At 39.1% G+C, this 26,614-nt stretch overlaps 1 protein-coding gene across 7 annotated transcripts in view; it reads right to left on the minus strand.

The window, feature by feature from the left end:
• LOC135224560 (transcription factor E2F1-like) overlaps positions 1–26,614 on the minus strand; it is a 124,854-nt gene that overhangs the window by 48,953 nt on the left and 49,287 nt on the right. For 6 of the 7 annotated variants that reach the window (XM_064263667.1, XM_064263663.1, XM_064263666.1 and 3 more), the window contains 6 exons: positions 24,041–24,224; positions 20,218–20,362; positions 19,249–19,370; positions 18,651–18,757; positions 14,188–14,279; positions 2,683–2,837 (listed from right to left, as the gene is read on the minus strand). In XM_064263667.1, coding sequence (XP_064119737.1) covers positions 2,683–2,837; positions 14,188–14,279; positions 18,651–18,757; positions 19,249–19,370; positions 20,218–20,362; positions 24,041–24,211 — 792 coding nt within the window. In that variant the 5' untranslated portion in view covers positions 24,212–24,224. The remainder of the gene's footprint in view (positions 1–2,682; positions 2,838–14,187; positions 14,280–18,650; positions 18,758–19,248; positions 19,371–20,217; positions 20,363–24,040; positions 24,225–26,614) is intronic. The other variant, XM_064263669.1, reaches the window with a different exon arrangement.

A 26,614-nucleotide genomic window follows, 5' to 3' on the forward strand; every position in this document is an offset into this window, starting at 1 on the left:
TCCAGATAATCTTAAAACAGATCAGTTGGTCGGAAGGAGGGAACAAGAAAGAAATACTGTATGTATGTAATCTTCATACACCCCAATATTTTTTACCAACCATTTATTTTTTTTTTTAAGGGTGATGTATTAAGCTAAATCTTAAATGAAATTACAGTAATTTTAATTGTTAAAAAATTAGCTTAATATTTAGGGAGCATGATTAGGGTCATATTAAGTGTTCAAACTATAGAAGCATGTATTTACTAGCATTTAGTGTGTGCCAAACCTGCATGAAAATACCCTTCACGCAAAGGGGTCTGGAACCTAACTTCACGTAAGTTCGGGGTATTGCTGTATACCAGCAATAAAGGTGTTGGCCTAGAAATGACAAATTTTTAAACAATTTGTATTTTTCATAGCTAACAAACCTTCAGCCTTAGCAATAGGATAATCTTTAGCATGCCAGCTAGAAACCAGTAAAAAACAATCAGATTGTTAGCAAGGAATCTGAGATCTGGCAAGTCCTGCGCATAAGAGGTGAGAGATGGTTGTGGGTGCAGTAGTTTCTACTTATCAGAAATATAGCTGCCGTCAGCCAAAACGGGACATGGAGTATGTGACTGAACGCCAGTAAAACGAAAACATTATTGATCAGTAGATCTCTTACAGATTTTCCACCCCATGTTCCCCTTCAGGTGAATGGGACTTTGCTGAATAAGTCTGATCCTTTAACTATTCTAGGTGTAACTACCAACTCTTACTTTTGAGAAACATCCACTGAAAGTTTCGGCAAATGCCGCACAAAAGTTAGGTATTGTCCATAAGGACTCATAGAATTATAAGTGATAAAATCAATGCAACCTGCTTTAGGTCATGTGCTTCCTTAACTAGAATACTGTTTTCTGGTGTGTTTGCTTTTGCCAGAGATTTATCTCTTTTAGGTTGAGTGGTTCATGGTGGTTTTCATAAGCTGTCCTTAAAGAGATATCTTTCATATTCACAAGTGATCCCTGATCTGTTTTCCTGTTGAGAGCAACCACATTCACTGAACAGCAGCACCATATGCAGTAAATGGGACTCTGTCAAACTTCTCAGTTCCAGAGGTCCTTTGTTCCTCACACCTTTGGACTGTGGAACAGACTCTCTGAGGACACTGTACAATTGGAACTTCAAAAGTTCAAGGGAAGTTGCATTGCATAGCTAACCTAATGCTATTCTCCTTGCTATACATTTTCATTTATAAAATTCATCTTTTCTTTTTAATAAGTGAGATCTCCCCTTTCTATACTTCCCTTTACCTTCTTTTATTTCCTAATGAGCACCATATTCTTTGGAAGCTTGAATTTCAAGTCAAGGCCCCATGTGGGCTTGTTCCATATGAATTGGGTTAATCTTCCAAATAATATTAACACACTTAACAAAATGGAAGCTGCTAATTTCCCTCCTCTCACTTTTAAGTCAATTGAAAATAATATGCCTTTCATCAATAAGCCAATCAACACTCACAATTTTCATTTAGCCACTTTGCTTGTGTACACAGCTCAGCTACTCCATGTAGAGGTATCTTCTCTATTACTCAAAAACATTCAAGCTTTGCACTGCAAATCCATCTGCACAATGCTTGGTTTATCTGCATATCTGCCATGTAAGTGAGGATAACTGCATAACCCTCTTCACTAAATAGGACATTAATGGATATAATACAAATAGAGGAAGTTAGGATAAACTAAGGATTACTGTATCGAATGCACGAGCTATTAATGGATTACCATATTATGTAAATTTTCTTTAAATATAAGATTTTGAAATATTAAATAACAGGATACAGGCAAGCAAAGAAAATTATGAAAAAGGATCAAAAAGATTAATAATGAGGTATCCACTTGAAACTGGTTTTGCTATGCATATCACAAAAATGAGCTAAGAGGTACTGGCATGGGATGGCAGAGGTCTGGTTAAAATCATGTGGGTATTTGTAAAACTGCAAATCCTTCTCAAACTTTGAACATTTTTTTCACATTTGTATGTTGTACATTTTCAGCCATACAATCACTTTTAGTGTCAAGTGCACTCAACTTGGAGTCAGAATGGGTTCTAATATTCACTTCCCTACTGGTCCAAGGTATTTCAGTTAAAAGGTAAAAAAATAATTAATTGTTGCTGCCATTTGAGTAAGAAATTAAGAATTTTTTGGAAAACACAACTGTAGTAAACATACCATAAAACTACATCCCTAATCCAATAATCTTTAGAACTTTTTCATGAACAGTCAAGATTTCTGCTAATACCCATATCATCCCTTACTCAAAATACTTTTCAAATTTCAAAAACTATTACCTTTTCCTGATAACTTTTTTTTATCATAACCACAATCTCACTGTTAATGCCTATTGAACAGCAAGAAGAATAATAATGATGGCAACGCAGAAGAACAACAGCAAAATATACTAGTATAAAAATCCTATCAACTACCATCTACAAAATTTAACACAGATGAGGGAAGTCAACAAAATATGCATATATACAAATTAGTTTTACAGTTCAAGTCAATCATAAAAACTGTAATACGTACTGCACTGTATATTGTACGGTACCATTATTCTACCCCTAAACTTGGTACTACTTGAGAAAAATACATGTAATAAAGAAAGGATATTATAATTCTAACACAAATAAATAAAAAAAATAACAATAACATACCCGATCTTTAACATCTTGAGGCACCTGCAATTGTGTTCCAGGAGGTGCTTTAATAGCAAATACAGTCTTACTCTTATAATACTGTATTGCATGCAAATCTTGATACGTCACATAGGCAAACCTTTTATCTTGACTCATTTGAAGGAGGTCTCTCTCTGCGTGGAAGAATATTTTATTCTAAATGTGCCAACTCAGTTTTTTTTTAATATGAAATCAAATAAAAAAAAATATTAACTTAATACTGGGTGAAACATGAAGTTTTTATGTTAAAACAAAGTTTAATGTATACTTACCTGGCAGGTATATATATAGCTATATTCTCTGTTCCACCTGGCAGAAATTTTCAAAACTCGCGGCAAACGCTAGTAACCTATTATTAGTTCAGGCAACCACCACCCCGTTACCGTGGCGCTAGCGCTAGGAACCGTTCCCAATTGGGCCAGATTTTCTCTGAACCCTGTCTCCTGAGGGGAGGAGGGTGGGAATTAAATTATATATACCTGCCAGGTAAGTATACATTAAACTGTTTTAACATAAAAACTTCATTTTAATGTATGACACTTACCTGGCAGGTATATATATAGCTGATTGACACATTTGGAGGTGGGTCAAAGACAGCAACATTATTAGAGTATAAAAATATTAAAATATTATTAAAACTCTAGGTTCCTTACCTGCTAAGGTAGCTGACTTCATAGGTCCTGCCTCTAAGCCTGCTTAAACCTTAGGAGCTCTCAACAATGAAGTGTCCTGTATGTTGAAGAAGCTAAGACTGGAACTGACAACTGGACATGACCAATGTGTTGACAGAACCGTACAGCCCTCTTATGCCACGGCATTCAAGCTAGTAATAGATCATTTACCTGAACTACACACACACCACACCAAGATAATACTAACAAGACTGATAAAAGTACCGAACACTTTTCTCAGACGACCAAAAAACACAAACACCATCACCTAATAAAATCAACTAGCTTAAAAGAAGGTTATGGGGTAGTAACTCCTTTGCCCAATACTGTACCAGAGGACACGTATGGACCTAGCGTCTGACAATTATCAAAGGTTGTCTGAATATCCCTAAGATAATGAGACGCAAATATTGAATTAGTTCTCCAATATGTGGATTCAATAATTTCCTTGGCCTAGCCTAACTCCTTTCTTTCTCTATAAAAATGAATAATCTACCCACCTGTACGCTTTCTCCAACTCCAGTACACTCCAGAAATCACCTTAAAACACCAGCACCACAAGACTTACGACCCAAAAAACAACTCCTACCAGACAGAGAGCTCTCCCCTACCAACCACACACCACCAACACGTGCTTTCTACTGCCCCGTGTTATTGTTTACATCCTGCCGACGCCGCCGCCATCTTGTCTATGACGTCACAGCCTATGACGTCACAACACAACTTAAATACATCAACAGACACCTTCTAGAATCTACCACATGTTGTCTATATATAGGACACCCACCATATTTCAACAATGCATAAAATACCCATCCCAACAAATTATACAATATAATCACACTTATCTATACCCATAACAATTATAACCTATATAATCACACTTATCTCTTTCTCCCTCCCCACGATGTTTCCTAACCTAGTATTTCCCCTCTTAATTTCCTTCGTCCTCCAACTCTTTACCCTCTACATAATTTCTAATACATTCCCCTGAAACTCCTGCTTTAGTTAATACATCAGCCACTTGCTCCTTTCCTTTTATCCATCTCACCATCCTTTATTTCCCCGGATTCCAATGGTTTCCCATTATTGCAGCAATATCTATTTTTAATCTCTTGCTACTTACACCAGTGCTCGATTTGATGGCGGTCATTAGTGTTTTACTATCAGTGTTAACCAAGGCTTCTAAATTTCTCCCTCCTACTACCTCTTCCCACAAATGCTTGAAATATATCAATCCTTCTACAGCTTCCCCAACACTCAGGGCTTCAGCCTCAATGGTGGATTTTGCCACTCTCCTGGATTTCCTAGACTCCACATATGGGACTTCTCCTCTTCCCATCTGTCAAAGAAAATAATATAACCCAGTTGAGTATGGCCATCTTCTATGTTTCCAAATGAAGCGTCTGCATAGGCTTCCCATAAACCCTTTCTTCTTCCATCTCACTTATTGTAACTTCGCCCATCATGCTCTTAGTTTTTCTCACAATTTTAATAAGTTTCTTCATATCCTGAGTTGTTCCTTCTTTAAATGCTTTACTTAATTCGCTAATATCATATGATATTTCTGGCATCGTGTGTAGTGATACCCAATTCAGCTGTCCTACCACTGATCTGTACTCTGTTACTCTTTTTAAGTTCTAGCACTCTATTACCCGATATCTTCTAGCCTCTGGTTCTCTTATGGAATTTATATACTGCCACTGATTAAGGGAAAAATCTATTCTCCTTCTGCTCTATTACTACTCCTATATACTTGAACCTTTTACTCTCTTGTTCTCCTACTTGCAATTTCCCTTTCAATCTCCCAATCGTTTCCTTTAAGAATCCTTCAGTTCCTCCGTAGCTAAAATCATCTACGTGTGTACACAAAATGCCTTGTGCATTGCATTCAGTGTGTCCCTTACCATACCCTCTTCCATCCCTTTTTCTCTGCTTGCAGGACTAGAACTTTCTTCTCCTATTAGGTTAGGCAGTGAAGGGTTTTTTCCAAATACTAATTGGTTGGGAGAGAAACCTCCATTATTCATTAAACAGTTCCTAGCACTCACTACCCATTTCAAAGCTAGGGACCAATCTACTTCCTCTTCCTCCATCATCTTCCTTACACTTCCCTTGATCATGCCTACGGTCTTTTCACATAATCCGTTGCTCCACGGAGATTCTGATGCTGTGGCTAATACTTTAATATTCCATTTTTCTGCCATCCTCCTTACTTTTTCATTTTGAAATTCTCCCCCATTATCTGACAATATTTTGGAGGGTGCTCCAAATATAGCAAACCAGCAACTCAAAAAGTATCTTTATTATAGTTTCTGGTTTCTTATATTTTATCCAACAGGCCTGACAATATCTCGTTGCCATATCCACTATTACCAAGAACTTTCTCTCTTCTATCTCTCCCACATCCATCGCTACGACTTCATTGAACGTTTTACTCCAAGAAAAGCCTACTACGGTTTGGCGGGGTTTCTTTTGTAATTTTTACAAACCTCACAATTTTTAATCAGTTCCGTTAGTAACTTCTTATTTATCCATCTTTTTCTTTTTCGATTAACCCATTAAATCCATTGTGCTTCCTCTGTTAGCTTCCATATTTTATCATCACTTCCATGACCAAACTGTAAATGTAATTTCTTCATTGTGTTCTTAATTTCCCTCGGATTCTTGTTTCCCTTCCAACCCTCCAGTAATAATTCTTCTACCTTCCTCCTCCTTATAGGCACTCTTAAATGACCCTGTTCGTCTTCTCTTAACTCTACTTTCATTCCCCTAATACTTCTACTATGACACAATTTTCTTTCAAATTTAGGGTCATACCCATTTTACTCATGGTTTGCTTAACCTATCAGCCAGGGTATATCACCTTGCAGAATTTCCGTCTTCAAATAAAACTTTCTGTTTTTTAGTATCACAGGTATTTTTTCTATTATTCCTCTGGACTTATAAGATGTCTCACCAAAATTAAAACACTTTATTAGACTCTGTCCTAGTGTCCCTCATTCTCCTCAACTTCTTCCTGACTCAAATCCATGACATACGTGCTAGTCACAATTCCCCGCAAACTGTTGATTTACACCCTGTGTCCAAAATTGCATCAACCACCTCCATGATGCTTCCACTATTTTATTAACTTCTCCTACATAAACCTCTTTCTTCTTCTGTCCCATTTTCTGTTTTTACCTTATTTTCTTCTAGTCTTGTTTCAGTTTTCTTCCTATTATGAAAAGGTTCTGAGGACATCCCTAGCCCAATGCCATTCTGAGCTGCATATTGCACATACTGTTACCTTCCCCTTCTTTTTGTTTTATAGGATTTCTACCACCCCTTCCTCGGTTCCATCTTCCCCGTTTATTCTTTGGTTTTCCCCATTTTCCCTCTCTCCCAGAACTGGCATTGCCTTCTGACGAACCCCACCATTCCCGTTCCTCTTTAGATCCCTAATCCCTCAAATAGTCTTTTCATTGTTTGCGACACTGTTCCGTACTCTAGCTTTTCTTGCCACAAGCCGATAATACCATTTGGTTTTTGATTTTCCGTGAGATTTGCTTGCTCTATTACATGATACCCCTTGACTTCGCCTTCAAGCGCGCCTTTCCCCATTGCTCTTTCACACTCAGATGCGCTTCTCGTATCTAATTAAATAGTCGCCATATTTTCACTAGATTCTTCTTATTAGAAGGTATCTTTTTATTCTACCGTAATTCTCCATTACCGAGCTTTTAGATAGGCTTTTATCTAGTTTCTCTAGGATTAACTTTGGACCCCTCTGTACCAGTAAGTTTATCTTTATCTAATGCTTCCACTAGCTCTCGGGCTTTCCCTTTTAAGCTCATTCTCATTTCTATCGCCGGGTATTTTGTATCTTCTCCATACAACAATAGCCAATCTTCGGCTTGACCTTTCCATTCTTTGTATTCTTCTTGTATCCCGCTAAACCTAGGACATTCCCTTCTCCATCTAGTAGTCTCCTTTGTTCACTGTCGGATCCAGGCATCTTTGATCAAACCACGCTCTGCTACCAGTTTGAATTTTGGCCTAGCCTAACTCCTTTCTTTCTCTATAAAAATGAATAATCTACCCACCTGTACGCTTTCTCCAACTCCAGTACACTCCAGAAATCACCTTAAAACACCAGCACCACAAGACTTACGACCCAAAAACAACTCCTACCAGACAGAGAGCTCTCCCCTACCAACCACACACCCCCCAACACGTGCTTTCTACTGCCCCGTGTTATTGTTACATCCTGCCGACGCCGCCGCCATCTGTCTATGACGTCACAGCGCCTATGACGTCACAACACAACTTAAATACATCAACAGACACCTTCTAGAATCTACCACATGTTGTCTATATATAGGACACCCACCATATTTTCAACAATGCATAAAATACCCATAACAATTATACAATATATAATCACACTTATCTATACCCATAACAATTATACAATATATAATCAGTCGCAACTGCCCTGACTTCATGAGCCTTCACTTTCAAAATACCAAAGCTCTGCTCTTGACACAACATATGAGCTTCTCTAATCAACTCTCTCATGAAGAAGGCTAGAGCGTTCTTCGTCATGGGGTCTACTGGGGGGGTCTTTAACTGAACACCAAAGAGCATCAGAATTCCCTCTGATCTCTTTTTGTTCTTTTCCATATAAAAAAACGCAATGCTCTCACTGGGCAGAGAACTCTTTCTTGCTCGTGACCCACTAACTCAGACAGACCCAAAAACTTCAAAAGGATCTTGGCCAAGGATTAGCTGGGGATTCTCATTCTTGGCCAAGAAACCTTCTTGGAATGAACACACTGCGTTGCCATGTCTCCATTCCACCTTCTTCGATATGGCCTGAAGCTCACTAGCTCTTTTAGCGGTTGCCAAAGCTACTAAAAAGATAGTTTTCTTAGCAACATCTCTCAGAGAGGATTTCTCTAAAGGCTCGAATTTGCTAGAGGTTAAATACTTCAAGACCACCATCGATGGTTCCAAGCAGGTGGCCTGCATTGGGGTTTGTTTCTTGGTACCAAAGACCTAATCAGATCTCTAAGGTCTAAGTTATTCGAGATGTCTAGATCTCTGTGTCTAAACACTGAGGTTAGCATACTTTTATAACCTTTGATTGTCGAAACTGAAAACCCCAATTCCTTCCTCAAGTATAGAAGGAAATCTGCGATTTGGGTCACAGAGGTACTGGATGAAGACCACTTCCTGTTCTTACACCACTTCCGGAAATTCTCCCACTTCGACTGATATACTGTGATTGTGGAGGTTCTTCTGGCTCTAGCCACTGCACTGGCCACCTCTCTAGAATATCCCCTCGCTCTGACAAAGGACTTTCGAGTCTGAACGCAGTCAGACCCAGAGCGAGGGTATTCTTGTGAAAACCTGTCGAAGTGGGGTTGTGAGTAGAAATCTACTCTTAGAGGAAGAGTCCTTGGAGTATCTATTGTCCATTCCAGTAACTCTGTGAACCAACTTTGGGCCGGCCAAAACGGGGCTATTAAGGTCATCCTCGCTCCTTGGCTCTCCCTGAACTTCTTCATAACTTTCCCCAGTACAGGTACTATCCGACTTACAACCTACTCGACATACGACCACTCGTACTTACAACCTTAACTTCAGACAGTTGGCCCACCATTGAGTTACTTGGCACTGTGCCTATCTCATGAGAACTCTCATCACTCAGGCAGCATCAGTTCGAGTTACCGTGCCCTATCTGCAGCATCATTTGGTATTAACTGTACTGTAGACTGAATTGCCAACCATTTACGTAAGAATCAACTTCTGACATGCATGCAAGAACTAACCCCATTGTACTCAATGCCTGATTTGTCGTAATATATACTATTACATAAATGATTAAAATGTATTAGTAGAAGTACATTATGGTAAAAAGATTGAAATAATGATTATACATTACATTACAGTACTAAGTAGGCACTTATAAGCAAAGGTTTGATAGTATACCTACCCAGTATGGTTTTGGCCACTTTCTAAGGTTTCGACTTACATCCATTCCGACTTACAACCAGTGGGTCGGAACCAACTTGGTTGTAAGTAGGATAGTACCTGTACCTTGAACGGAGGAAAAGCGTACACATCTAAGTTTGTCCAATCCATCAGGAATGCGTCGACCGCCACTGCTTCCTGATCTGGAACCGGAGAGCAATAGGTTGGTAACCTTTTTGTTCTGGCTGTCGCAAACAGATCTACTACCGGACGGCCCCACAACTTCCACAGGCTCTGGCAAACCTCCATGTGCAACGTCCACTCCGTCGAGAGAAGTTGTTCTCTTCTGCTCAAACAGGTCCGCACTCAAACATTTTTCTCTCTTGTATAAACCTGGTGAGCAGCACGACGCTTTCCTCTTCCGCCCAAAGCAGGAGAACTTCCTTTGCCAGCTTGTAAAGGGGAAAAGAATGAGTCCCTCCTTGTTTGCGTATGTATGCCAGAGCCGTGGTGTTGTCCGAGTTGATCTGCACTGTCTTGTCTCGAAATCAAACTCTCTGAAGTGCTTCAAGGCCAAGAAAATTGCCATCAGTTCCTTCCTGTTTATGTGCCAACTTGTTTCTTCCTTGCTCCAAAGTCCCGACACCTCTTGAGGGCCTAATGTCGCTCCCCAACCAGCGTCCGACGCGTCTGAATACAAGACGAGGTCTGGGCTCTTCTGCTGAAGCGACATCCCTCTTGCTAACCTGCCTGGAGTTAGCCACCACTTTAATTCCTCCTTCACTTCGGCAGGAATTAGAAACTGGAAGGAATCTGGTTGCAAATTTTCTTTGGCCATGATCCTTCAGGAAAAACTATAGAGGTCTCATGTGCAGTCTTCCTAAAGAAATGAACCTCTCTAGCGAAGAGTGTGTGCCCAGTAGACTCATCCACTCTCTTGCTGAGCATCGGTCTTTCTTTAGAAAGTCCTGCACCTTCTGAATGCATAGGGCTTGCCTTTCGGGGGACGGAAAAGCCCGAAAAGTCACTGACGATATCTGAATCCCCAAATAAACTATCTGTTGTTGGGGATTCAATTGAGACTTTCCCATGTTATTTACCACAAGGACCTAGGTCTTTTGCTAAGTTCAATGTTTGATTCAAGTCCTCCAGACATTGACTTCTTGATTGGGATCTTATCAACCAGTCGTCCAGATAAAAAGACACTCTGATCCCTCTTAAATGTAACCATCTCGCCACATTGGACATCATCCTCGTGAACACTTGGGGGGCTGTGCAAAGGCCGAAGCACAGGGCCTTGAACTGAAAGACCCTGTCCTGAATCACAAACCTTAAATACTTCCTGCTTCCTGGATGAATCGGAATATGAAAGTATGCGTCTTGTAAGTCCAGGGTCACCAATCCAGTCCCCTGGACGTACCGCTGCCAGTACTGAATCGTTCGTCTCCATAGTGAACTTGGTCTTTTCTACGAAAAGATTCAGTTGACTTACATCCAGAACTGGCCTCCAACCTCCCGAGGACTTTGCAACCAGGAACAACCGGTTGTAAAATCCGGAGATTCGTGATCCAGAACAGGCTCTATGGCTCCTATGGCTCCTTTCTCTAGCATGGAAGCTACTTGCTCCCACAGAGCCGCTTTCTTCACTAAATCGTTGTAATTTGCCCCGAGGGCTCTCGGAGATGTTGCGAGAGGTGGTCTCTTTAAGAAAGGAATCTTGTACCCTTCCCGAGCTACGTTGACAGCCCAGGGATCTGCCTTCATATCTTGCCAAACTTCCCAAAAACCTTGAAGTCTGGCTCCCACTGTCGTCTGGAGGACTGATATTATCTCATTCTTTAGAGGTGGTCTTGGCTCCTCTTTTAGTGGGTACTCTCTTACCCCTAAAGGCGGGTCGAGCGAATGTTCTGCCTCGAAAGGGCTGTTGCGAAGGCCTAGTTTCCTTTGGAGTTTTTTTTTTTTTTTTTTTTTTTTTCTTAACCAACTTGGATGTAAGAACTTCTTAACTGAAGACGAGAGAAGATCTTGAGTGGCCTTCTGAGAAAGGGAGAGAGCTATATCCCTAATCACCTCTGAAGGAAACAGCTGTTTCGAAAGGGGAGAGAACAGCAACTCCGATTTCTGAGAGTTTGAAACCCCTTTTGAAGCGAAAGAACACAACAGCGATCTCTTCTTTAGTACTCCTGCTGTGAACAAAGAAGCCAGTTCATTCGTTCCGTCTCTCAGAGCCTTGTCCATGCAGGACATAATGCTCTTAGCTGCTTCTATATCCTGCGAATCTTCTTCTTCTAGGGAGTTCGCCAGTGCTCCCAAAGACCAACCTAGGAAATTGAAGACTTCGAAAGTCCTAAAAATCCCTTTAAAAAGATGGTCAAACTCGGACGAAGTCCACCAGACCTTAGCAGACTGTAACGACTGTCTGCGTGAGCTGTCTACTATACTGGAGAAGTCCCCCTGGGAGGAGGCAGGTACTCCCAGGCCTAGACTTTCTCCAGTAGCGTACCATACTCCTGACTTCGATGCTAACTTAGCTGGTGGAAAAGCAAAAGAGTATTTTCCCGCTTCTTTCTTATCCTTCATCCAGTCATTCACACGTTGAAGGGCCTTCTTCGCCGAAATTGACAGAGTCATCTTAAGGAAAGAGGACTTCTTTGGAGTCCTAGTCTTGGAAAACTGCGATAAGGGAGATAAAGGAGCTGTCGGTTTGAATTCCCCTTCAAAAATAGAAAGAAGACGTGAAGTCAGAACCTTGTAATCTGAAGAAGGTTCCGTATTCTTTTCCTCAACTAATTCCAATTCCTCTTCTGCTGAAGAAATGTCTTGCAAATCACTGTCGTGTTGACGCTTCGCTGACGGAATAACGTCCTGCCGCCTGCGTCCTGCGGCTAACGAAGAATCGGCGTCCTGCCGCCTCTCGATGTCTGCCGCCTGCGTCCTGCGTCCATCGTAGACACATCTGCTTCCTGTCGCCTGCGTCTTGCGTCCACAATTGATCCCGAGTCCTGACGTTTGCGTCCTGCTTCTTCCGAAACCATTTTCTTCTTCCTGCGTTCTGCGTCCTGAATAACCAAGCGATCGCCTGTTCTCCGCAAGAGCCAGTGCGTCCCGCGTCCTCGGCGAACGCGTCCTTGTCTTCCCTCTTAGAAGACTTAACGGGAAGGAAATCATCCTTCCGCCTCGAAGATGCCTGCACAGGCGCATCCCAAGACTTCACAAGAACTGCCAGCTTAGACTGCATTTCCCTTAAGAAACCCTTCGTACTATCTTCCTGAATAGCAGAGGACGAAGGAGGAGGATTACGAGCGGGACTGCGACGTAACGGAGAGCGATCTTGTACTCTACCCGACGGAGATAGACGAGGGGAAGATAAACAAGAAGATGGAGGAGTCTCTCTCATCGAAATCCAAGGACGAGAAGGCCGTACTAAGTCCTCTTTAGCACGAAAAATCCTCTTCCTCTTGATCGGAACTGCGTCCCCGTCTTCCGAGGAGGGACAAGGACAACACCTCAGGACTACTCCAAGCCTCACGATCTTGAGCATGTTTCTCGAGAGCGGTCGATGTCCTGAAAGTTCCTCTGAGGGGGCGAGACACAACTGCATACCGACGTTCCCGCTCGGAAGTCGAACCATCCGAGGACGCACACTTCCCAGTTACGCCTTTTCTGCGGCGAACTGCAACAGCCTGGGAACTTGCAACAGGACTGTTCGAAGGGACGCCTGACCGCGACAAACCCTCTCTCGCCTCTCTTCGGCTGTCGATATGCCTTCTCCCGGTTGGGTCTGGGAGCTTGACAGAGGTCTAGGTCTAGGAGCACGAGAGAGACGATCAGACGCCCCCTCCACTACACTTTCACTGACATCAAAAGCACTAACTTTATCCGTAAGTCGCAGTATCTGGTCGCATGGGGACGCAAGGGCAGCGAACACCTTCACAATTTGTGTATCGTTCGCCTCCTCCGATACAGCAGCGGGCGCAGGAGATACCTGGGGAGAAGGAACTACCAATTCTACGTTAGAAGGAGCTGGAGAGGAAATACATTCACTCCTTTTACTAGAAGAATTCGACTTCTCACTACGAGAAACAGATCTCCTTACACGATCTTTCTCAAGCCTTTCAACATATTTCATAAATATCTTCCATTCCTTCTCTGATAAATTCTCACATTCAAAGCACCTATTCTCCCAAGTACACACATTCTCTCTACACTTCTTACAAATGGTATGAGGGTCGACCGAAGCTTTCGGCAACCTTACCTTACACCCCTCTTTTACACAAACTCTAAACATACTTCCAGTATCAGACATCTTTAAAGAACAATCCAAAGCGAATGCCAAGCTAACGTTTCCGAGTACAATACCAAAGATCCATGAAAAGTCAGCAACGAGAATGAAAATCCTAGCAGGGAACCACCAACAATGTTGCCGGTTCGGCTGGCAGAGAAAATCTGGCCCAATTGGGAACGGTTCCTAGCGCTAGCGCCACGGTAACGGGGTGGTGGTTGCTTGCCTGAACTACAATAGGTTACTAGCGTTTGCCGCGAGTTTTGAAAATTTTCTGCCAGGTGGAACAGAGAATATAGCTATATATATACCTGCCAGGTAAGTGTCATACATTAAAATTCATTTTTCACAATTGAAACTGAGTAATCAGAAGCAATGCTCTCAAGAGAAACGCATATATTTGATATATGCGTCTCCTGCCTTTTCATCTCTTTTTAAGCTTTTTGTCAATTTATTTCTTCAGCCTTATGAGCATAAGTATATTGAATATTTCATTACAACTGACAAAACTGCAATTCCTCTATGGTTACAGCATTACAAAAAACAAACCTAGTTACATACAAAATACAGTACCTGCTTGCTCTATTAAATTATCAAGTTCATTTTCTTTGGACTTCAAATTATCAATATCTCCCTCCAGATCATGACTGTTTCTTCTAGATGCTCTGAAAGCAAAGAATTTATCAGTGTTCAACCTTAAAGTAATATGATTACCCCTAGTAATATAGTGTTTTCATACGCCAAGAAATATGCACAGATGGCTTATCTCTTTTGATATTGAAAGTTCCCATTTAGAATAAATAATGGTATTCTCACCACTGAAAATATATGGCAATGTAATCTTCAACAATAAGACTTAATTTACTCTATATGATTCTTAATGATAAAACTGATTCAATGAAAATCTACTTTTTGATAAAGACAAAAATTACTGGCACCTGCCTAAACCAAACCCAACTCTGAAGAGGGAGGCAGAGGGAGTCAAACCTACTGCTAATAGTAGAGAGATACAATGTTCTGCTGTATAATTACCTGGACATGGCCACACCAGCACATACACAGACACTGGGTGCTGGATGGAGAGGAGAAACCTATCCAGCAGGAGAAACCTATCACCCTTCATTTATCTGATCTGAATCCACCAGAGAACTAGTTTGGGTAACCACAGGTCCTCAGGAGACTGTATCCAAACACTTACAAGACCCATGAGAGGTATCATAGTCTGGTGTTGCCAGACATCTAACTTCAGTACCTGTGTCCAGAGGGTGGACAATGCTCCAAACTTTGTAAGCTTTCACCAGCACTTGAGTGTTACCTTCTCCTGATAACTTGTACAGTATATGCACTTGATAACCTCATGAAGTCAGAATTAATAGTGCTCTTATACACTTTTCTTCTATCTGCTGGCATAAAGAATAGTCTCTTGGATCATCCAAGCATTTCGTCCCATCTTTATAAAAGGCTGTAAACTACATTATTCTCTTCAACAACACAAGCAATAATACACCTCTCATGTCCAAAGCCTGCAATAAGGGCTCATAAGTCATCTGACATGATTATGAAACTAGAATCACATCATACTAAGAAAGCCTTCATTTCCTGGGTAGGCATGACTATTCCAAGCTCCTCAAGAACGTGGAGAGCTCTATCAAGGCAGAGTGGCCTTTACCTTTGTAGTTCCAAAGTAAGTAATGAAAACTCAGAATACAATTCCTCATAGCACTTGGCAGCCTTCAAGTAGGCTGAGAAACATCTCTGGTAAAGTTGAAAATATGGCAAGTTCATTAAAAATTAGTTAAAACTATATATGTGAAAACATTGGTGGGTGGAAAAATAAGCAAGTGGTGGAAGATAGAAACGTGGATATTGATGTGTTCATTTAGTGAAGAAGAAAATGTTGATCAGGAAAGACAAAATGGATTGGATTAGATAACAGTCAAGAATGAAATGACTGAAGATTTGATAATAATCATGTTGTAAAAATGAAGGAATAAGAATCTTAACCCTCTTACGCCAACTGGACGTATTTTACGTCGACATTTTTTGTCTCCCGTGTGCCGACTGGACGTATTTTACGTCGACTTACGAAAGTTTTTTTTTTAAATTCGCGGAAAAATACTTATAGGCCTACCAGCCTAAAACTTTTGAATCACGCGCCTTGGGGGATGCTGGGAGTTCACGGATCAAGGTGTTGTTTTGTTTACAATCGTTACGCAGGCGCGCAAGCGCGAATTTCTTTCTTGCCGCACTAAAAAGTATCTGTGACACATCTCGGAAATTATTTCGTCACTTTGACATAATTTTTGTACCATTGTAAATTAGCCGTTACATGAAGTATTATATATGAAAATGTGTGCATTTTTATGTAGAATACAACAATAAAATACTCATGATTGTAGCTTTTATCAGTTTTGAGATATTTTCATATAAATAACGATAACTGCAAAATTTCAACCTTCAGTCAACTTTGACTCTACCGAAATGGTCGAAAAACGCAATTGTAAGCTAAAACGCTTATATTCTAGTAATATTCAATCATTTACCTTAATTTTGCAACTAATTGGAAGTCTCTAGCACAATATTTCGATTTATGGTGAATTTATGAAAAAACTTTTTCCTTACGTCCGCGCGGTAACTCTTCCGAAAAAAATAATACATGCGATTGTGGTAATGTTTGCACCATTTTAAAATTAGCCATTATATAAAGATTTATATATGGAAATGTTCGCAATTTCATGCACAATACAACTAAAAACAACCCATGGTTGTAGCTTTTATCAGTTTTGAGATATTTTCATATAAATAACGATAATTGCCAAAATTTCAACCTTCGGTCAACTTTGACTACCGAAATGGTCGAAAAACGCAATTGTAAGCTAAAACGCTTATATTCTAGTAATATTCAAGCATTTACCTTCATTTTGCAACAAATTGGAAGTCTCTAGCAACAATATTTCAATTTTATGGTGAATTTATGAAAAAAATAACATTTTCTTTACGTCCGCGCGGTAACTCTTCCGAAAATATCATACGTGCGATTGTGGTAATGTTTGCACCATTTTAAATTAGCCCTTACATAAAGTTTTATATATGAAAATGTGCAAAATTTCATGTAAAATACAACAAAAATAAATTGAAAGGTTTGTAGCTTCTCATTTTTGAAATATTTGCATATAAATCACGGATAAACAGGATAAAAAAAAAACCACGTTCCGGTCAACTTTGGAACTCTTACCCGAAATTGGGTTCGAAAAACGCAATTGTAAGCTAAAACTCTTAGTCTAGTAATATTCAGTCATTTATCTTCATCTTGAAACAAATTCGAAGTCTCTAGCAAAATATTTAGATTTATGGTGAATTTTAAAAAAAATCTTGCCTTCCCCCCGCGCGCGGATTCTCCGCCACAAATCTCCGAAATACGTACGTCCCATTCTCGGAATATTTGCTCCGTTTCATATTAGGCATTTCATAGTATTTTATATATGAAAATGTGCGCAATTTCAAGTAGAATAAAATGAAAATATTTGAAGGTTGTAGCCTTTTCTTCTTATTTCTGAAATAATTGCATATAAAAAATATATATATAAAAAAATTCGACATTCGGTCAACTTTAACTCGTCAGATATGGTCGAAAACTGCAATTGTAAGCTAATACTCTTACAATATAGTAATATTCAATCATTTGTCTTCATTTTGAAAGAAATTGGAAGTCTCTAGGACAATATTTAGATATATGGTGAATTTTTGAAAAAAATATTTGTTTACGTCCGCGCGTTACGAATTCATGCATTATTTTGTGATAATATTTTCTCTGTGTTGCTTTTATCGTTTTACAATGTGTTATATACCAAAATGATCGCAATTTAGTGTACATTACAACGAAACAAAAAGTAACTTGTTACCTTTAACCATTTTGTGCACAGCGCGATTTGAATACAATTATATATGAAATTTTGCTTTTGCGCTATCATATATCGCATTATTTATATATGATAATGATAATTTCTTTCATTTCTGATGGCTGCATACTAAACTTCAGGCAATGACAAAAAAGGAGCCAAAAATGAACTCTAAATCTTGAAAACTAAGCGCGTTTTGATTTTTTGAAAAAAATATTTTTTCCGCTTCCGCGCTCACTCCGAAACCCCTCCGGCACACGGGAGACAATTTTATTTACCGCTCCGGCGTAAGAGGGTTAAGAAATGTAATGTTTTTATTTTATCCATCACAACTAGAAGATCTAAAGAAACAATAATTTTGGGAAAGAGATATCATACCAGGAATATTGACAGTGAAAAAATATATATTCAAGATTTTCATCAGTAAGGCTAAATTAAGCATTTCAGCTTACTGCAAAGTTACAATTTTTTTAAGCCTTTCCTTTCCCTTCTTTTTTTTGAGGAAGACATAGAAGAAAATATTAATTTAACCAGCCCTATGAGGCCAACAAAGGCTCTTCTTAGGCTGGTTCCCAGGAATTAACCTTAAGGTTAGTTTAACCAGACCTCTAAGCCTAACAAAGGCTCTTTTTGGGCTGGTTTCCAAGAGAAAAAAAGGAATACCCAAAATCTTACTTTGTTTAGAAAATGATAACTTAAGTGAGAAATCTTTGCCTTCAGCAAGAATTCCTGACATTGTTGGATCTCGAAAATAAATGCATCTGTTAATTCCAATTTGGGCAGTCAATGAGTAAGTGTTGGACAGTCATGGGAATGAGATTATCAATAAAATATTTTAAAAATTTGTAGGTACTACATCTATTCCCCAGGAATAACTTCATCTAAGGGGAAAGATAATTGGTAAGTGCTTCTGCACCAGCAAGGATCTGAACAACAGTCTGGCTTTTTGAACAATGATACAGTGACTACTATGACCACCCAGCTAGCAAGAAACAAGTTGATACCAACTCTACTGTACATATGCCTGCTAAATTCCCATTCTGTACAACCAACCCAGCTAATTATAGATTTTTGACAAGTAGGATGATAGAAACACCAGTCATGAAATCAGCTAAATTCAAGTCAAGTTATACTTACAACCACTGTACGTTGTTTTTAGATTTTTTGTTGACTAGACCAATACCTTCAAGAACATTTGTGATATCATATATGCGTCTCTTCTGAACTGTTAACATATCCGAGGCCTGAAAATAATAAAAAAAATAAGTTGACAGTAGCTATCCTCTTTACTGTGAAATAGCACATAAAGGGTCTGAGAAAGCAAAACTACCTAACCGAAGACTACAGAAACAGAAACTCTCTTAATAGGACAGGAAGAAAAATTACAGTACTGTGTCAAAGACACAGAAATACCAAGCTTCTATAACCATTAATAAAACATCATGGAACTTTGTAGTGTAGTATCTTGATATTTTCCAAACTTTCTCAACAGGAAAGAAAATTTGTGAAACTAGAAATTGGATGTTTAACTATTTTGTAACTCACTCATGATAAATACAGTTGCTACCAACAATTACCACTCAAGAGTCTAATTTAAATATAAAATGTGCATTTACTGAGTGCACTGAACACTTACATTCCTATTTCCAAATAGTACACACTTGCATGCACACTAAAGAAACATGGTGTTTCACCAAATACTATCAAATAAATGATTATATTATTAAACCAATACCTTATTAAGATCAACAGTGCCATCCGGAGCCAACTGAAGCAGGTCAACGAAACGTTTCGTTAGAAGTCCTAGGGAAGTGTCATATCGAGAAGTTTTCCCAGGGGAGGGAGCAGGGAGGACTGCTGAAATTTTTTTTTTTTTTTTATAAAATTTACAGAGAAAACAGGTATATACCCCTATGGGTGCTAATTACAGCCTTAACATTATCGGTTTATATCTACAATTTTATGAATCAAAGTTCCTGAAAAATAATCCCACAGAAGACTGAATTAGATATAAAAATACACTATCTGAGGTTACTTCAATATATCTTAGAGTACTAGAATTTTCTAACACTAATAATGACCCACATAAAACAGGATACTCTTTGTAAGTGAATTGTAATTTACCAGATGGTAGTAAGTGGTATATTTGAGAAAAAAGCAGTCAGTCCCCGCACTTTTCAATTAAAATCTTATCTTTCATCATAAAGTCTACTTAGAAACTTATCATTTTACCATCAGTATCTTACTGATGGCAAAATTATTAAGTCTTTACCTAGAGTTTACGATAAAAGACTAAGATTTTCATGATGAAATACTAGGACTAACTGCTTTTTACTTGAATATACCACTTAATACTGTCTGGTATGTTGCAATATCACTTTACATAAAGTATCACAGTACAATATTGCCTGCACCTCCCTACCCTTACAATGTTGATACTACGTATACTGTTCAGTATGGTAATGTATAAGTTTCAAATTATTAAATACTCAACAGTTTATAAAATGCTGCATGGAACTCGAGGTTTGTGTGTAAAAAATTCAGTAAATTTTCAAATCTGAGGAAGACTAGTGCTCTTGACAACAGCAAATTCTAAAGGACAACTGTATTAATTAATTCTACTACCATGTCATACATTGCCTTTCAAAAATTCTACCCAAAAAGAGCAGTATTCATACAGCAATCAATCAATTTAGACAGATACCTGGAGTTTTCCGCTTGGACGGCGATGGACTATAGTGGGTGGCCGATACAGACTTTTGACGTGCTCGTCTGGGAGTCTTTACAGGAGTACGAAAACCTTCTCCATCAATGCCTCCCTCTTCTAAAACAAGCCTCCTTTTGACACTCTGAAATTACATTATATTTTATTTATCTATTACAATCCTTTTACAATATACCAAACATTGAGTTCTACTGAATATTCCATAAATGCACTACTAGCTGTTCACCTGTAATTTTAACAACTGCCAATCCAGTGCTCTGGCACCCTAAAGAATCAATGGATAGTAACTTCATCACACCCCTAAATTTTAAACACAGTTGGAAGCTATTTCTTAATTTTAGTACATATACGTTGTACACTTCCCACTCTCTCGACACAGACGAGAATAATTCTAGAAGCCCTCATTAAAAAGGCAGACCCTTACTCCTTTCCCGAGTTGCATATCCAAAAGGTGAATAAAATGTAAACTTTCTTTGGAATAAAAAATTTCCTGAAACACTACATCCACGAGAGTAGTGGTCATGCTTTGATACGGCTGGGGAAGGCACAATAATCCCACAGCAGAACATTACATAATTAGGTATGTCATCTTTGAACCACAAAAAATAATACGTACATATCAAGACCTGCTTCTAAGCTCACGAAATAACCAGATTTTAGGCTTAAGTAGAAACTTAAGCATACGTAATGATGTTATTATTATTAATAGGGGTTAGTTTTTCCAGACCTCTGAGTCTCAAGTAGACTCTTCTCGGGCTGGTTCTCAGAGATCAATCCTGAGAAAGAAAGAAAGAAAGAAAGAAAGAAAGAAAGAAAAAAACTTTGAAAAACCTGTCTTATTTAAAAAATTTATGATGTTATTAATTGAAAAATCCCTGCTTTCAGCAAGAATACTTTTCATTTCTGAATTCCGTAGATAAATAGATCTTTGCTGGGTCCAATTTGGGAACTCAACAAGCAAATGCTGTACTGACATGGGTGTTTAACATCTGTTACATTTGTCTGGGTCAGCATGTGGTGTTGACATCAAGTGACCATGTGAGAATCTTGTGTGTCCTATACGGAGCCTTGCTAGGATCACCTCTTTTGATCTTTCCTCCGTGAGGATGTCCTCCATGCATATACTTCAGTTTTTATGTTTTTAAGTTTATTTGTTGTTGGCACTTAGGCCCAGTCTCCTTTCCAATCCTGGTAAATCAATGCTTTAACAGATTTTACCCAGTCTGACACTGGGGCATGTGAAATTGTTGGAGGGATAGTGCAGGCTAATTTGGCAGCAGTGTCTGCATATTCATTTCCTTTTATTCCCACATGTGCTGGGATCCAACATATTTCCATTGATATTCCTGATTGGAGGAGTCGATGAATTTTTATTTGAATTTCCTGTACTATTTGGTTTCCTAGTTTACACTGTCTTATTGCATCTATAGCGCAATATGAGTCACTGAAAATAACACACACACTTGCTTTTGCCTCAGATATCATATCTAGAGCCATCTGTATGGGTGTGACTTCAGCAGTAAATACTGATGATATTGAAGATAGGCTTTTTTTTATTAACATTTTTCGAATATGCAGAAGCTCCTACTCCACGTAATGATGTGAATCAGTAGAAATAAAAAAAATAAAAAATTCTTGAACACAAGTACAGTACAAGAATAAATATTATCCTTCCATTTACTCCTGTAATAAATTAAGAGTACAGGTATTCTCCTACTTACGATGGGGTTAGGTTTAAAAAACCCATTGTTTGTTGAAAATTTTTTATCTTTAATATACCGTAGACTACACTAAGGTAATCAGTACAATCTACACATTGGTAGACTGCAGGCTCAATGTAGACTGACTCATAATAATTAAGTACAAAATGTCAAGATCGTTTTATTCATTTCCATAACTTCTTCATTCTGATCGAAACCTTTAAATGAGTTCATATGCACTTTTAGCAGACTTTTTCAAACCCCATTTGTACAATCTTTCTTTACCTCCTTCCACGCCCTTCCAGCGTTCAAAATGGAGTTCAGAAGAGAATTCTTTCCTGAAAGTTCCGAGATCTTTCTCCTCATTATCTGCAGCCTGAACAGCCTGAGCAAACAAGTTCCAAAGATAATATGCCTTGAATGTAGCCACACAGCCCTGATCCATGGGCTGTATGAGAGAAGTTGTGTCTGGTGGCAGAAACAACTTTGACATGGCCAGGAGCATTGTCAAGAATCAGCAGAATTTTGAAGGGGATGTTATTATTCCTACAATAAACATTAATTTCTGGAATGAAGCAATGAATGAACCAGTCTTTGGACAGCATTGCAGTCATCCACGCTTTATTATTATGACAGCAATGCACAGAAGTGTCTGCTTGTTGATTCTTTTTAATGCCCTCAGATTTTCCGAGTGATAAAACATAAATGGCTTAAGTTTATACCCAGCCACATTCCCCCAAACAGAAGAGTCAGTTGATCCTTGTAAGTCTTGTAACCGAGCATCGTTGTTACTTCTTTGTAGATGTAGGACTGTTGAGGCATATGCTTCCAATAAAGCCTGATTTTGTCAACATTAAAGATTTGCTCTGGCAAGTACCCTTCATCAACGACAATCTTGTGAAAAGCATCCTCAAACTTATCGTCTCTGTCGCCATCAGTACTTGCTGCTTCACCAATAATTTTCACACTGAAAATTATGGCGGTTTTTGAGACGATGAAACCATCCAGCACTTTAAGTTCTTCAAAAAGCATGCAAGCCTTTGTTTGAATGGTGAAAAGGCAGTGGCATACACTTTTGTATCTGATCCTCCATCCATGTGACCAGTAACTGCTCCATTCCTTCCAAATGCCCTATCCTCCTCTTTGGTATAACTGTTGAATGAACGGAAGAGATGTCTTTATAGAATCCATTACACGTTTCTTGTCTTTAAGGATGGTGGATACCGTCAGTTGGGATAAATGTTCATTATATGCGATATCCATGACTTCCTTTCCACCTTCACGCTGGTTAATAACCTTCAATTTCTGCTCTAAGGTGATAAACTACCTCTTCTTTTTTGCACTACCAACAGGAGACCTATTTGGTTGTTAGCACATATTTTTTTAGTTTTACAAAAAACACACAAAAATCACAAACGAACACTAACCTAATCTTACTTGGTTCAGATCGAGAGCAAGTGAGGTCGTTGGCTATACATACGCCAGCCTCTCACTCTCGGACCAACACATCATACACTGTAGTACGCTGCTAGCAAAATTTAAAAATACACACATTTTCAAAATGTTGTTTCTGTATTAATTGCTAACCCCATCATAAAATCAGATTATCGTAAGAATTATTGTAACTCGAACACTACCTGTACTGTGCACTAAATGAAAAGAAACAATTCCTTACCTTTACTCTTGTGGTTGGCTTGCATACTGAGAGAGAGAGAGAGAGAGAGAGGGGGGACGAGAGGAGAGAGAGAGAGAGAGGAGAGAAGAGATGAGAGAGAGAGGAGAGAGATGAGAGAGAGAGAGAGAGAGAGAGAGAGAGAGAGAGCACTATGTATTCTGACAAGAGACCAACTATATGAATTCTTTGTAACTGGTTGGTCTGTCTTATAGAGCCCTGGGGGACCACGAGAGAGTAACAACTCCTTTGAGGACTCGGTGGCTGGCTACCAAAAATAGTTTTCCCTATATCAAAACCTGTTTTAGCCTGATTTTTTATCTTCTAATGCTATTTTACACTACATGAGCTTTAACTAAAAATATCACCTAATAAAACCTGAATTATACAATACTCTTCCTATTCTTGGATGTAAGAAAAGATAACTTACCTGTGTGCGTCCAGGAGTGACTGGAGACTCTTGGGCATTACTAGGAGTAATAGGAGTGAGACCATAACCATGATCCAAAAGTTGTGTGTATGTCATGCCATCACACACACTCAGAACTGTACCCCCAACTACTGACAACCCTCCTGAGGAAGGTGTCCCCACACTTTCCATTTCTTGTTTACACCTGGAATGAGTTGAAAAATATTAAGTAAAACAGTCCTAGAGTTCCATCCATAAATAAATTTTGACAAATACCACATGCACACCAAAAAATAAATTCATACAAAAATAAACTTGATTAATTTTTGCCTTACTTTTCAATGAGCTCATTCTATCTGTAATTGAATAATTTCCCCCAGAAAATGTTTAAATGTACAGTACTACATGATTACATAATACATATACTATACATTCTATACAAAATAACAAATGAACAAATGTATGTAAATCATCATTACATATCCAAATGAAAAAGCTCCTTTAATCCCTTTTCACTTTAAAATCAAGCTTGTTAAACACTTTTATTTAGCTTGCTTTTTTGCCGGTTTCTCTTGGTCAAATCTTGTAACTCATTTTTCAACCTGTTCGTTACTCAATCCTGGTGACAATACAACTTTACATGATCAGTAGGTCAGCAGTGACCTCTAATGAACTTTCCCAGTATCTCAGGATTTGTAAGAAACTCTTTGGATTTTTAAAGTCTTTAACTCTGTAAATAAGACAATGGATTTTTCAGACCTTCTTTGGCTCAACAGGATAATTTTGTTAGCTACAATCATAAATCTGTTACAATTTCTGCCAAAAATGATATTGTTATAATACAATAAAGTTTCATACATACTTACCTGGCAGATATATACGATTAATGGCCCACCCAGCCTCCCCGCAGGAGACAGGTGGAAGAGAGAAAATATGATAGAAAACGGGAATGGTTCCTAGTCCTGCCGCCCAGGGCAGGCAGGTAGATCACCTGACCTACCGGTAGCGAGTGGCGCGAAATTTGAATTTCTGTCGGGGACGACGGAGTCTTAGCTAAGTATATATCTGCCAGGTAAGTATGTATGAAACTTTATTGTATTATAACAATATCATTTTCATACAATGAACTTACCTGTCAGATATATACTTAGCTGATTGGCACCCTTTGGTGGAGGGTAAGAGACAGCTAATATGGAATAGACAGGTAAACAACATATGTTGTAGGTATAAAAGAAAAACCTTGGTTCCTACCTGATAGGTGGTAGACTTCGTGGCTGTAGCCCGGTAGTCTGCATCACCTCAAGACTTTAGCGAGATATTAGATCTATGGCTAGAGTTCTTGTTTGGGTCTGTCGATGGTATATGAACCGCTTACTCGGCAGAGCCTGAAAGGACTTTGTCAATGGGTACTGGACCACTTCTATGACAACACACCTTATGAAGGAGCATAACCAATCCCGACCACCTGATCCTAACCACCATGTTAGTATATAGAATTGTTCTGAGTTATCCCCGAACTCATTACAAACAACCCATAACTCGAAACGAAAACGCATTCACACAAAAATTCTAAAAAAAAAAAAATTTTTAATACTCCCCTAAAAGATATCACAAGAGTTCCTTACTGAACAACAGTGACTGGCCGCCAGTGCAGCACCGAGCCCTCTTTGTCAGCAGAAATCTAGAACATATCTAGTAGAAGGTATGTACAAAGTTAAGGATTGGTGTTTGCTCCCGTACCCAGTATCGTATCCGCCGATACGAAAGGCCCCAGAGAAAAACATTTCTCGTAGGTCACTCGAACGTCTTTAAGATAGTGAGATGCAAATACCGAATTGCACCTCCAATATGTCGTATCAATTATTTTCTTTAGCGACATATTCTTCTGAAAAGAGAGAGACGTCGCCACTGCTCTAACTTCATGAGCTTTTACTCTTAAAAGCGGAAAAGTGTCATCAGGACAGAACTTGTGAGCATCTGTAATGACGCTCCTAATGAAGAAAGCTAATGCGTTCTTAGACATGATTCTTGTGGGGTCCTTAATCGAACACCAAAGACTTTGTCTAGAGCCTCCCATTTGTTTCTTTCTTTGTAAGTAGAACTTCAAGGCTCTTACCGGGCAAAGAGACCTTTCTGTTTCTTTCTCTCCCTACTAGACTCGATAAGCCTTTAATCTCGAATCTCTTGGGCCAGGGATTCGATGGGTTTTCATTTTTTCGGTAGAAAAAGAGTTCTAAACGAGCAGAAGGCCGAGTCTCTGTTAAAGCCGACTTCATCTTCCAGGGCATGAAGTTCCCCAACTCTTTTGGCTGTCGCCAAAGATAGGAGAAACAAGCATTTCCTTGTTATATCCCTGAACGAAGCTAAATGGGGAGGCTCAAATCTGTCAGACGAAAGGAACTTGAGAACTACATCCAGGTTCCAGCTGGGAGGAGTTAGTTCCTTAGATTTTGTCGTTTCAAACTATCTAATCAAGTCGTGCAGATCTTTATTATCAGCAATCTCTAGGCCTCTGTTTCTGAAGACTGCCGAAAGCATGCTCCTGTATCCTTTGATCGTCGATACAGATAAGTGAGAGACCTCTCTCAAGAACAA

This window comes from Macrobrachium nipponense, chromosome 12, assembly GCF_015104395.2.
Source record: "Macrobrachium nipponense isolate FS-2020 chromosome 12, ASM1510439v2, whole genome shotgun sequence".
Taxonomy (NCBI): domain Eukaryota; kingdom Metazoa; phylum Arthropoda; class Malacostraca; order Decapoda; family Palaemonidae; genus Macrobrachium; species Macrobrachium nipponense.